Source organism: Symphalangus syndactylus, chromosome 8, assembly GCF_028878055.3.
Source record: "Symphalangus syndactylus isolate Jambi chromosome 8, NHGRI_mSymSyn1-v2.1_pri, whole genome shotgun sequence".
Taxonomy (NCBI): Eukaryota; Metazoa; Chordata; class Mammalia; order Primates; family Hylobatidae; genus Symphalangus; species Symphalangus syndactylus.
The window spans coordinates 106,139,218-106,151,714 of record NC_072430.2 but is presented as its reverse complement, the minus strand read 5'-3'; the positions used below and the strand labels follow the sequence as shown (position 1 = coordinate 106,151,714).

At 37.9% G+C, this 12,497-nt stretch overlaps 1 protein-coding gene across 7 annotated transcripts in view; it reads left to right on the top strand.

Annotated features, from left to right (window-relative positions):
- The window catches only part of ALS2 (alsin Rho guanine nucleotide exchange factor ALS2), an 88,340-nt gene that overhangs the window by 4,780 nt on the left and 71,063 nt on the right, over positions 1-12,497 (top strand). For 5 of the 7 annotated variants that reach the window (XM_055290228.2, XM_055290225.2, XM_063644884.1 and 2 more), the window contains 2 exons: positions 7,457-7,536; positions 9,013-9,167. In XM_055290228.2, coding sequence (XP_055146203.1) covers positions 7,517-7,536; positions 9,013-9,167 — 175 coding nt within the window. In that variant the 5' untranslated portion in view covers positions 7,457-7,516. Of the gene's footprint in view, positions 1-5,904; positions 6,905-7,456; positions 7,537-9,012; positions 9,168-10,308; positions 10,364-12,497 lie in introns of those variants that run through there. The other 2 variants (XM_055290227.2, XM_063644885.1) reach the window with 2 other exon arrangements.

Below are 12,497 nucleotides of genomic sequence, written 5' to 3'. Positions count from 1 at the left end.
TTACACACTTTCCCCCCACTCCACCACGGATAATTTCCCGTTTAGAGGATCCTCATAACCAGGAGAGTGTAGTTTCAGTAAGTTTCAGCATGAAATTAGCAAGGCATTAAAAAAAGACTGTAAAGTCTTCCTGTTTCTCATTGCACCAAAAGCTGTGTACTAAGGAGAAAGGGAGAAAGGAACACTTCTCTGAGTTGTTTAACCGTTTTTACAGTGACATGAGATAAAAGTGTCTTCATTGTTAGGATATACCTTTAGCAAATTATATATGAGAGTTTCTATTAGGAGAAGACACTTTTCTTTTGTATCTGATACTTTTATTACAGGCACTAGAAATCTATAGCATAGAAGTCTATGGATTGGAACTGAAAATCAGGGGCTGTATCTTTCACTGAAGCACTCACTTAAATGTAACCAGCTTGTTAGAATGATTATTATGGGTACAAGAGTATACCAGTGAATAAGTCATAGTCTCTCACTTCCAGGAGCTTAAAATATATTTTGAACCAGTGACTTAGTGCATATCCTATTAGTAACAACATTATAACTAATAAGTAGCTTTCTAGGCCAGCCTACTGAATATATCCAATGCCTTAATTTACTGAATTCCCTTACTCAGAGTCAAGATTTAAAGGCTCGTTGGCTCCCATACTGGTATCAGGCAATGTTTTCTGTGCGGCAGTTAAGGCTGAGAGGCGTGGGGTTCCAAGTGGCCTTCCTGGTGATTGGTTGGCCAAGGCTTCAGTGCAAGGTGAGTTTTCCTCAACCTTCCACAGGGGTTGGGAAGGCTTCAGTGGCAGGATATCCCGGAAGTAGCAGTTGTTGTTGGCGTATAGATTATTTGTAAGTCAGGTGTTTGAGTCAAAGGTTACCATAATCCATGTGTAAACATTGACCTAGCCTCTAAAAGCAAATTATTTATTAAGCATTTACCACGTGTAAAATACCAGACTCTATTATTGTTTACTGCAAAGTGTAAACTCTGGTTTACTACATTGTAATAATATGTAACCAACTCAGACTTTAAAAAGGAGGTGTTAATGGCTATAGAAAATTGATGGTAATTTTGTATCCAAATCACTTGCCACTCTACTACATTGTAATAAAATGTAACCAACTCAGACTTTAAAAAGGAAGTGCTAATGGCTACATGAAATCTATGGTAATTTTGTATCCAAGTCACTCTATGTCTATATTCCATTCAGGGCATTATGATATAGTTTACTCACCTATTATTTTTATTGCCTTTCTATCTGAATGTCTTGTCATTCTAATCACTGATTAACATTACTCTTATAACTACAATTATTACTGTTGTTTTACTATTTTAAACCAGTAATTGAGACAGGAGAATAAGACTAGGAAGGCCCAGCTTTTCTAGTGTAAATTAGCTTTCTTATCCCTTAAGGGTACTGTCTAACTCTATAGAGAGCCATTATTCTAATGAGGAAGAGGACATACTATTATGGAAATTTCTTAAGGGCAGGAACTCATGTATTTACAGATATTCACTGAGTACCTGTTATATATCAGGACTAAGCTGCTGGGATATACTAGAAAATATGATATTTGTCACTCTGCTTCCATGAAAATTTTAGATTAGCATAGTACCTGGAACATAGTAGATGAAAAAAATACATGTGGTTTTAGTGGTTGAAATTTAAGCATTTGAAAGTTATTATACTTATGACTCACAAATTTACCTTTCACCGAATTAAGCCAAAAAGACTTTGTCCAGAAAATAGTTTAGTAGAGATGAATACATAGGATCCTGCATGATTTAACTTTCTCTTTGCATTTGGGATAATAGACTCAACACATTTCTGTACCACATTTAGAATTTTTATTTATATCCTGCCTTGTTCCCAAAAGGATTTAAAGCAGCTTACAAAAATGTATACCAGGGTGGGATAAAATAAAGAAACAGAATGAGTAGAGCCAGGAGGGAGATTAGACTATACAACATGCATACTGTGAAGTCCTCGTCACTTCCAGGTACCATCATATGGAACCCTTATCCTCCCACCACACAATTTATAATTCTGCTTATATCTATACCTGTGATCTCTCTTCTTTCAAAAACGTAGACCTTTCTCCTTGTGAAAAAAAAATCCTTCCACACATATTCTGGATGGCATCCTCCTTCACTTTGTCTAGGACTTTGGCTCTGCCCACTGTCCTCATCATCCTTGTATCCAGGATCACAGCCTTTGTCATGCAGACGTATTCAGCTTCCTCTCGTCTCCCCAACCTCCAGCAAAAGAAAACCCTTCATTTTCACGTTCTCCCCCAGCTACTGCTCCATTTCTTTGTTTGCCATTTCAACATTTTTCAAAAGGATCACCCACTGAAAATAAAGATATTTCCACATTGTCACCTCCTGTTTATATTCAGCTTACTTCAATCTGGTTTTCAGTGCCCAAACAAACCACTGAGATTGTGGCCATGCTCCGCAGTTACCTGTGTTGGCAAATCCAATGACACTTTAGTTATCTTACAAGACCCCAGCTGCCTTGACCTAATTGAGGTCCTCCCTGAAGTGCTTTCCTTTGCTTTCATGTGCCCACGGCAGACCACTTCTCAGTCTCAGTCCTCTTTGTCCGATCCTCATCCTATCCAACTTCCAGACGCAGGAGCTCCTTAAAGCTTGACACTGCGCTTTCCTTTCTCTTTCCATATACCCAATGACGCTATTCATTGTCTTGTTTTTAAATACTATCCGTACGCCCTCCCAAGTTTAGCAGCAGCTGAGACTTTTCTCTTGAACTCCACATTCATATATTCAGCTGCTCACTTAATATGTACTCTTGGGTTTCTCACAGACATCTTGGACTTAAAAATAAATTTTATCCTACCAGAATCTTATCTTTGCTTCAGAATCCTGTCTCCCTCACTCTTGCCCATTTCAGGAAATGGAGCCACCAACACCCAGCTATTTGAGGCAGAACTAGGGATCATTTCTGATACCTCCTTCTTCTTGATCCCCCACCTTTGTCTAATCACCAAGTACTAGTTTTTCTGTCCCCCAGAGCATTTATTCACCTCTTCTTCACTAAATTGGCAGCATTGTATGAAACTTAAGAACCCAGGCTTCCTTCCTCCATTGAGAAGATGAGCCGATGGAGTATTTGCAGGCAGGATATTCCTTGCAAAACTTCATTTTGGTGCTCCATGAGTGTTCACCATAAAATTGGTTTAAAACGTTTGAAACAAATGTAAATCATTGTCATTAAAATAAATCATTGGCCCTTCGCATTGGCTCACGCCTGTAATCCCAGCACTTTGGGAGGCCAAGGTGGGCAGGTCACAAGGTTAGGAGTTCAAGACCAGTCTGGGCAACATAGTGAAACCTTGTCTCTACTAAAAATACAAAAAAATTAGCCAGATGTGGTGGTGTGCACCTGTAATCCCAGCTACTCGGGAGGCTGAGGCAGGAGAATCATGTGAACCTGGGAGGCGGAGGTTGCAGTGAGCTGAGATCACGCCATTGCACTCCAGCCCAGGTGACAGTGCAAGACTCCATCTCAAAAATGAAAAAAAAAAAAAAAAAATCATGAAAGCATCCATAGACTGTCCCACTGGAAGCCATGCAGCTCCCCAGTGTACTCTCCAAAATGAAGTAAATGTTCAAAGTACATAAAAGAAACCAAGTTAAGTATAAAATAGTTAGAAGTTTTGAGACTTCTACTAAAAAATGATAGTTGTTGTTTTTAAATATAGATTCCTGGTCCTTTATTCAAAATGCTTGGGGCAAGATGCGTTTTGGAATTCAGATTTACATTTTGTTCTTTAGAATAAGATGCATAAACCATATATTATATAACACCTCCTGTGGGATCTGTGGTGCTGCCCTATTATATTCATATTGATATTTCTACAACACGATGTATGAATGTTCACACTAAAGGGATAAAAGTGATAAATAACCTCGTATTAGTTCAGGTCAGATTTTGCTGTCAGATGAGTTCAGGTCAGATTAGATTTTGCCACCAAAAACATTATTGAAAAAACTTTTAATTTTCAGAGCTATAGATTTCTAGTTAAGGTATTGTAGACCCGTAAGATGGTTGTAGCTCATCTTTCTAACAATAGTTGGGACATCTAGACTAGATTTTTGTTGTTGTTGTTGTTAAGGGCACTTCCATTTCATGGTGTTAAAATGATATCCTTGGCTCGTACAGGACAACTTATTTCTCTGTTAGATGTAACAGAAGGATGTGTATCCAGTGGAGTCTAAAAGTGGCATCAGTTTATTAAGAAGCAACGTCTGCCCTTTGTTTAAAGGGCCACCTGGGGTTTAGTTACTTTACATATCACTCTGAAGGAGATAATAATTTGAAGGATAGACGGGTATGCTTTAAAGTGAATCTAGCTGTGTCCTGTGGTTCAGAAGACTGAAGTCTGGTTTGCTCATTTTACGGAGATGCCATTTATCTGTAGAGAGGCCATGCAAGGTAAGAGAGGGTACCACAGTAAATACTGTTTATGCAACATCACATGGCTTCTTTATCAGAGCTGGTTAACAGGTCTATGCAGGGAAGTTACTGTAACAGAAGAAAAGCAGCAGAGTACAAGGATCTTGCCCTGTTAAGGAATGTAGACCTTAAAGCTCCTCTGGAAGAAGTATCCCCAGAGGAAATTTTATGATTAGGCAATTTTATAAAAACTTAAAATGTTAAAGCAATGAAATAACATACAGAAATTTGAATGCTATTTGACTGGTTGAGGTGAGTCAATAGATTTCCTGGAGAGACAATCATAAAAATATTAGAAAGACAAAAGTTTTTCATTTACTTTCTTTTCATGGATGGATACATAATTGAGAAAGAATGTTAGATTAAATAGAGTTGGCAAATACCACCCTTACTTAAGTATATGAGGATAAAACTTTAATAACATAAGATCCTCACATTTAGTTGCAATATTCCTTTTTAGTTATGTTTCCTCAGCAGTCAGTTTTCTTCATTGCCCTATTTGAGTTTCAGGCAGACATATCTTATTGGAAGATGTCAAACATATTAAACACTATTAAAACAAAATGAGATAGGGGCAGGGCACAGTGGCTCAAGGTGGCTCATGCCTATAATTCCAGTACTTTGGGAGGCCGAGGCAGGTGGATCACCTGAGGTCAGGAGTTTGAGACCAGCCTGGCCAACATGGTGAAACCCTGTCTCTACTAAAAATACAAAAATTAGCCAGGCGTAATGGCGGGCACCTGTAATCCCAGCTACTCGGGAGGCTGAGGCAGGAGAATTGCTTGAACCTGGGAGGCGGAGGTTGCAGTGAACCAAGAGCATGCCATTGCACTCCAGCCTGGGCGACAAGAGCAAAACTCCGTCTCAAAAAAAAAAAAAAAAAAAAAATCTGTAAGTACTGATATAAAAAGATGTCTGTGAAATAGTATGTTAGTTTTCTACTGCAGCTGCAACAAATTGTTATGAACTTAGTGGCTTAAAATAACACAAATGAATGTATTATCTTCAAGTTCTGTAGTCTGAAAGTCTGACATGGGTCTTGTAGACTAAAGTTAAGGCATCGGCATGGCTGCTTTTTTCTGGACGCTCTAGGAAAGAATTCTTTTCCTTGCCTTTTCAGCTGCTACCTGTCACCTGCATTCCTTGGCTCATGGCTGCCTTCTTCCATGTTCAGTCAGCAATGTCCATCATCTCTGACCCTGCCTCCATCATCATGTCTCTTTGATTCTCCTCCTGCCTCCCTCTTCCACTTTTAAGGATGTTTATGATTACATTGGGTCCACCTGGATAACCAGGATAATCTTTCTATCTTAAGGAGAGTTGATTAGTATCATGCAACCTAACATAGTCACAAGTTCTGGGCATTAGGACCTGGACACCTTTGGAGACTGTTATTTGGCCTGCCCTATATGTAAGTAAGAAAAGAAAGTTGTAAAAACAGTTTGTAGAGTTTTAATTCCCTTTAGGTTAAAAAAAAATGAGTGGTGGTGATAATATTGAGTAAGGTGTAACCAACTTTAAGGAAACTGTAATCAAAACTCTGGCACTAAGAGAGAATAAAGGTTGACTTTATTCATTATATCAAAAGATTCTCAACATTTTTGATTGTTAGTCAGTAGGACAAAATTCCGTTTACATATAGTGTGTCAGTTGTGTGAAGTAAGGTGTGCTTGTGTGCTTCCACATCCTCGTAGAATAATTCTCTGGCTTCTGCTACATGTTGTTGAAATTTAATCAAGGGCATAGTAACTCCATGATCTCTGATAGAGAAGCACAGATTAGATCTGGTGGCAGAATTTCTCTGCACACCATGAACTGTGCATTTTACAAAAGGCTAATTACCATCATGGACAAAGCATAGTAGCACTTAATTGTATTTATTAAATGAATAGCATTTATTAAATTTATTCAGATATATCTCTTGTTAACATAGTACCCATTTTCCAACTTTGAGTGATTCATAATCTTTCTAAAATAAGCATTAGGTAGAAAGTAATTTTCTTCAGATGTACAGATGGGAAATGGTAAGAATTCACAGGCAACCTGGAGGAAACAGATGGACCCTAGATCACTCGTGCCAGTATGGGCTGTTTCCAGAACACAGTGACCACTCCATATCCTTTTGCAGAAAAACCACAAATTTGGCACCAATATTTTTATGATTTACACAAATAAGACCTAACTGCTTTTGTTTTCTTGTGTTTTGGTACCCTTACAAATGTGGATTTCTGAGTTGAAATGCACTCAGCATTTGTTTATTTTTCTATCTCTTATTAAATACTGAGTTTCTAAACTGATGGGCCATGATATTTGTAACCATAATTTTCATACAGCTATTTTCTATTAAAGGTGGATTTTAAAACAGCTGATTTAAAATTCAGACTTCTTTCAACCGTTTGGGTTATGAGGCATGTTGTTCTGAATTGAAGGTGATTTGGGGAAAATGTTCCTTCTTCCAATAAGTGGAAAACTTCCTATTTTAATGACATAATTTTTTGTGCATTACTGAAAAATATAAATTAAAACTACTTGAATCAGATACATTACTGAAGAGATTTTAGAAAATCTGAGTTAACTGGTATTTAAGTCTTCATACATTCCAGACAGAGTGTTTAAAAAGTAACCTTAATGTGTGTGTACTTTTTGTATTTAACATATTGATTTTTCGGATTGAACTTTTTTCTTTATAATAAAAAGCAAAACCTATTGCCTGGAAGAGTACAGCTTAATTGTGGGTAGTCTTTTCATCCTTTGACATTACATTTGACAGTCAACGGGCATTTTTATAAGCTTAGTGGACAGGCTTAGCCTATGTTTGACTTTGGCAGGCAAGATATGAAATAGTTTAAATAGTTTTACTGTATATTTATTTCCTAGTGAATGTGCACTTGTTAGAGGGCTGCCTTTTTTTTTTTTTTTAATGTCTGAGGAGTAAAATATTCTTTTACTGCTCTTTTCCTTACTTGTCTTGTACTGTTTAGGTCTTGACAGACTTTCTGTAAAGAAGGAATGATTTGGTGATGGAGTGTTCCCACTGACCGATGGACTCAAAGAAGAGAAGGTAAAACCATTTCTTCCTTTTCTCTTATCCACCTAGGAAAACATAGCAAACAGCTTCACATATGTGTAGCTTCTCTTCAGTTTAATTTTCTTGTTGACGGTTGTTAAGTGGGAATAGTGACATTTGTAGTTAGTTGATTGGTAAAGATAAAATTTTAAAAAGGCTAGTTAGTTGTAAGCTTTGTAAGAAGCACTAAATGTCTTCATTTCATCATTTTAAAGTGCTTGTAGCCATTTTTCCCTCACAAATAATTTCAGGTTTTCAGAAGTAGCCTTGCTAATCTTAATCATCTTCCATCCTTAAAGAACTAGTTATGGAAGATATTTAAAAGGAAGGTTAAATGTGTAGTGTTCCTCCTATAGAACCATGGTTATGTCCAGTTATAATTTAAGGGAATATTATTTAGCAAATGTAGAGAAATTCCTAGCTATTCAAAAGTTTCTGTGCCTCATTAAAATTTTGGCATCAGCGTTCTAGAAAAAAGAAAATGAAAAAATGTATTACCAATGGTGGCACATATCTTGACGTGCCCTTTTCTTAGAAGAAGGCAGTTATGATATGGTCATTACTGTGCAGCTGTGTGTTTTATATTCTTTAAACCAAAATCATCAGATATGTAGAATTCTTTAGCTAGAACTTGAGCAAAGCATTAAGGATTTTACTGATATCTATTATAAACTTGATTCCTAAAAATTTAAATAGCAATTCTACACTTAAACTCAACATAAAGTGAAATATGAATTCCTGTTTCTCATATTGTTCTCATCAAGTACTTTTTACTTACTATAAAATTTTATGATAAGACTTCAACTTGGGCATGTTGTAGCTTTGATATCTAAACAAGGAGTGAATATATTGAGAAGTTAGAATCTTGGAATTTTATGCTACCAAATGCTAAAACTTCTAAAAATAGCCCAAGTTTTGTTTGCGTCTTAGATGGAGAAAAGTAATTTGTGGGTTTAGAGTGTCCTTCAGTCTTTTTTTTTTTTTTTTTTTAGACGGAGTCTTGCTCTGTCGCCCAGGCTGGAGTGCAGTGGCAAGATCTTGGCTCACTGCAACCTCTGCCTCCCGGGTTCAAGCACTTCTCCTGCCTCAGCCTCCTGAGTAGCTGGCACTACAGGTGCGCGCCACCATGCCCAGCTAATTTTTTTTTTGTATTTTTAGTAGAAACGGGGTTTCACCATATTAGCCAGGCTAGTCTCGAGCTCCTACCTTGTGATCTGCCTGCCTCAGCCTCTCAAAGTGCTAGGATTACAGGTGTGAGCCACCACGCCCCACATCCTTCAGTCTTTTATATAAATAGTTGTTTTACTTTGGCTCCTGTGAGCATAACCAAAGCATAAAATAGGTGCTAATTCAGCTATCTGACCCAGTCATCCATGTGCTGGTAAAAGGTACAATCATGAAAAGTATTAAGAACAAAGGATACTGTTCTGAATTGTAGAAACAATTAAGCTATGTTTCTTGATGTTTTAGCTCAACAGAGGCAGAAGGATCCAAAGAAAGAGGCCTGGTCCATATCTGGCAGGCAGGATCCTTTCCCATAACACCAGAGAGATTGCCAGGCTGGGGAGGAAAGACTGTTTTGCAGGCAGCCCTCGGAGTGAAACATGGAGTTCTTCTGACTGAAGGTAATGAAAAGAATGGCTTAACAAATACGAACTGCAATGCTAACAAATGCCTGAGTGTGGAAGGTCAGGTATGGGAGTCACTGAATGAATACTAGGGGTTCTTTCTTTCTTTCTTTTTTTTTTTTTTTTTTTGAGACAGAGTTTTGCTCTTGTCGCCCAGGCTGGAGTACAATGGCGTGATCTCAGCTCACCACAACCTCTGCCTCCCAGGTTCAAGCAATTCTCCTGCCTCAGCCTCCCAAGTAGCTGGGATTACAGGCGCTCACCACCATGCCCAGCTAATTTTTTTGGTATTTTTAGTAGAGATGGGGTTTCACCATGTTGGCCAGGCTGGTCTTGAACTCCTGACCTCAGGTGATTCACCCACCTCGACCTCCCAAAGTTCTGAGATTACAGGGATGAGCCACCACTCCCAGCCTAGGGGTTCTTAATGAACTGTTTCTGTTTTCAAGATATATTCTTACTCCCTTATCAGAAATCAGATTAGTTCTTAAATTTAAAATATACCACTAACTATAATAAAAGAGAGAATTATAGTTTTAAAATTTTATGGTAGTAAATACATGAAAAATTAACTTTTCAAAAGGTTACCTATTCAGAGACTCTTGCTGTAACTTTTGTTCATTAAGTCTATCAGAATACTAATGCTAATAATAGCTAATGTTTGTTAAACCGTTGTGTGCCAGATACTATACTAAGCCCTTTCCATGTGTTATCTCACTGAATCTGCACTACTACCTTATGAAGTAGCTTCTATTATTATTCACAGACAAGGAAACTGAAAGTCAGGGAGATTAAATTTTCCCAAACACACACAGCTATTGAAGTGTCAGAGTCAGGACTGGAACTCAGTCTGATTTCAAAGCCTGCTTTTAAAGCCACTTGGCTGAACTTTCTCAGTATAATTTTTTTTTCGGGCATAAATAGCAATTCACAAAGCATATTATAAAATCTATGAGTCTATTACAGAAACATGTGTTATAATTTATAGAAGTACCTTTAATCTTAATGGCACTTTATCAACTCAATCATGACAAATTTGATTTGGGCACCAATTGCCATCTACTTGACTAATTTATAAATTTCTGCTCAGTAAGCATTTATTAAGGTGTTAAATAATGCTTTGGTATTTTCTTTCTAGGAACTAAAGGAAGACAAATTCTAGGAAACAAGGATTAAATCTGGTCCTGGTGCTTGTATGGGATAAACATGGATTTCTTTCTAGTTTGTCTTATATCAGTTTTATTATGATATTATTATTCAGGACTTTAAAAACAATCTTACTTTAAAAGTGTGAACTATATTCAATACCTGTCCTATGAGATTTAAAATATATAGTTTTCAAGCAAATATAAATGGAATTCTGTTGTTGTTTTCAATAAGATATTTGGAATATTTTCATTAAGATAATGAAACCAGCTGGGCACAAATTGCCCACACCTGTAATCCCAGCACTTTGGGAGGCTAAGGCAGAGGGATCCCTTGAGTCTAGGGGTTCAAGATCAGCCTGGGCAACATAGGGAGACCGTGTTTCTACAAGAAATATTTTAAAAATTAGCCAGGCATGGATGCCCACGCCTGTAGTCCCAGCTACTTCAGAGGCTGAGGCAGGAGGATAGCTTGAGTGTGGGAGACCAAAGCTGCGTGCCGTGAGCTGTGATTATGCCACTGCACTCTAGCCTAGGTGACAAAGTAAGAACCTGTCTCAAAAAAAAAAAAAAAAGTTATTCGACAATAAACATGGTATCTTTAGAATCATACCTTCAAGGCTAGGACAACTGAAGGAAAACTTTTCAAAAATATTTAAATAGCCTATCATTGTTCATGTTTAAGCAGTGTCCTGGTATTAAGTGTCACAGTTACGAAAAAAATGTCTTCTAACACAAGTGTGTGTTTGAAATTGCATACAGATCTCCGGTGCTATCTTTTCCAGCTGAGGAAATGGTTGAGTGCTAGAAATTTTCAAGTTTCTTCATCTCTATTAAATATGACCATTAGCTCATAATTCAATGAAGATACCTCATTGATTCACTTTTTTTTGCTTTTTTGAGATGGAGTCTTGCTCTGTTGCCCTGGCTGGAGTGTGATGGCATGATCTCAGCTCACTGCAACCTCCATCTCCCAAGTTTAAGCAATTCTTCTGCCTCAGCCTCCTGAGTAGCTGGGACTACAGGCGAGTGCCAGCACTCCTGGCTCATTTTTTTTTTTGTATTTTTAGTAGAAACGGGGTTTCACCATATTGGCCAGGCTGGTCTCAAACTCCTGACCTTGTGATTCGCCTGCCTCTGCCTCCCAAAGTGCTGGGATTACAGACATGAGCCACCGCACTCAGCCTGTTTCACTATTTTTTATATGCTCCAGTTGTTGTTTTTGTTTTTTAAGGAGGGGGATCTAAATATCCATTTCTTTGCAGTATTGCTCTTTCTAGTGGAATAATGTTAATTGAAAGACTTGGTGAGCTTTTTCAAGTATATTGTTGTATTAGGAAACAAAGTTTAAAAGAGCTTACCAGTGAGCTTATTTTCTCATCTCAGTATTCTTGATCCAGACTATACATTTCCTAATAAATGCACATATCTTCCCTCTAGCCACTATTGAGTCCTTACTTATATAGATGATGTGATGAGTTAACTTGAGTGTATATATGTATCTGCCATGTATAATAGGTCAAAGATAAAGTTTGCATGTTTTCATCATCAACTCAATTGCTGCCTTACGAGAAAAAAAACAGTGCTTATTTCTTCATTAATTAAAAAATCATAAGTCTCTGGTCATATGGAAAAGAAAGGATAGTGGGCTTGGCTCAATATTTTTTGAAACCAGTAGCCAAGTCTTTGTTTCATTGAATTTTTAGCCAGCATAGATTTGGTGTACCTGCTCCCAAGCTCCCACAATATTACAGTAAAATTAAGACTTGGTAGCATAGCTGGACATACATAAGTAAGTTATTTATTTATTTATTTATTTATTTTGAGACGGAGTCTTGCTCTTTCTCCCTGGCCAGAGTGCAGTGGTGCGATCTCGGCTCACTGCAAGCTCCGCCTCCCGGGTTCACGCCATTCTCCTGCCTCAGCCTCCCAAGTAGCTGGGACTACAGGTGCCCGCCACCACGCCCAGCTAATTTTTTGTATTTTTAGTAGAGATGGGGTTTCACCGTGTTAGCCAGGATGGTCTCGATCTCCTGACCTCGTGATCCGCCCGCCTAGGCCTCCCAAAGTGCTGGGATTACAGGCATGAGCCACCGTGCCTGGCCATACATGAGTTATTTATATACCCAACTCACTGGTGCCTTTCATTAATTCTAAAGCTAGCCAGTTATTCTGACAGGTT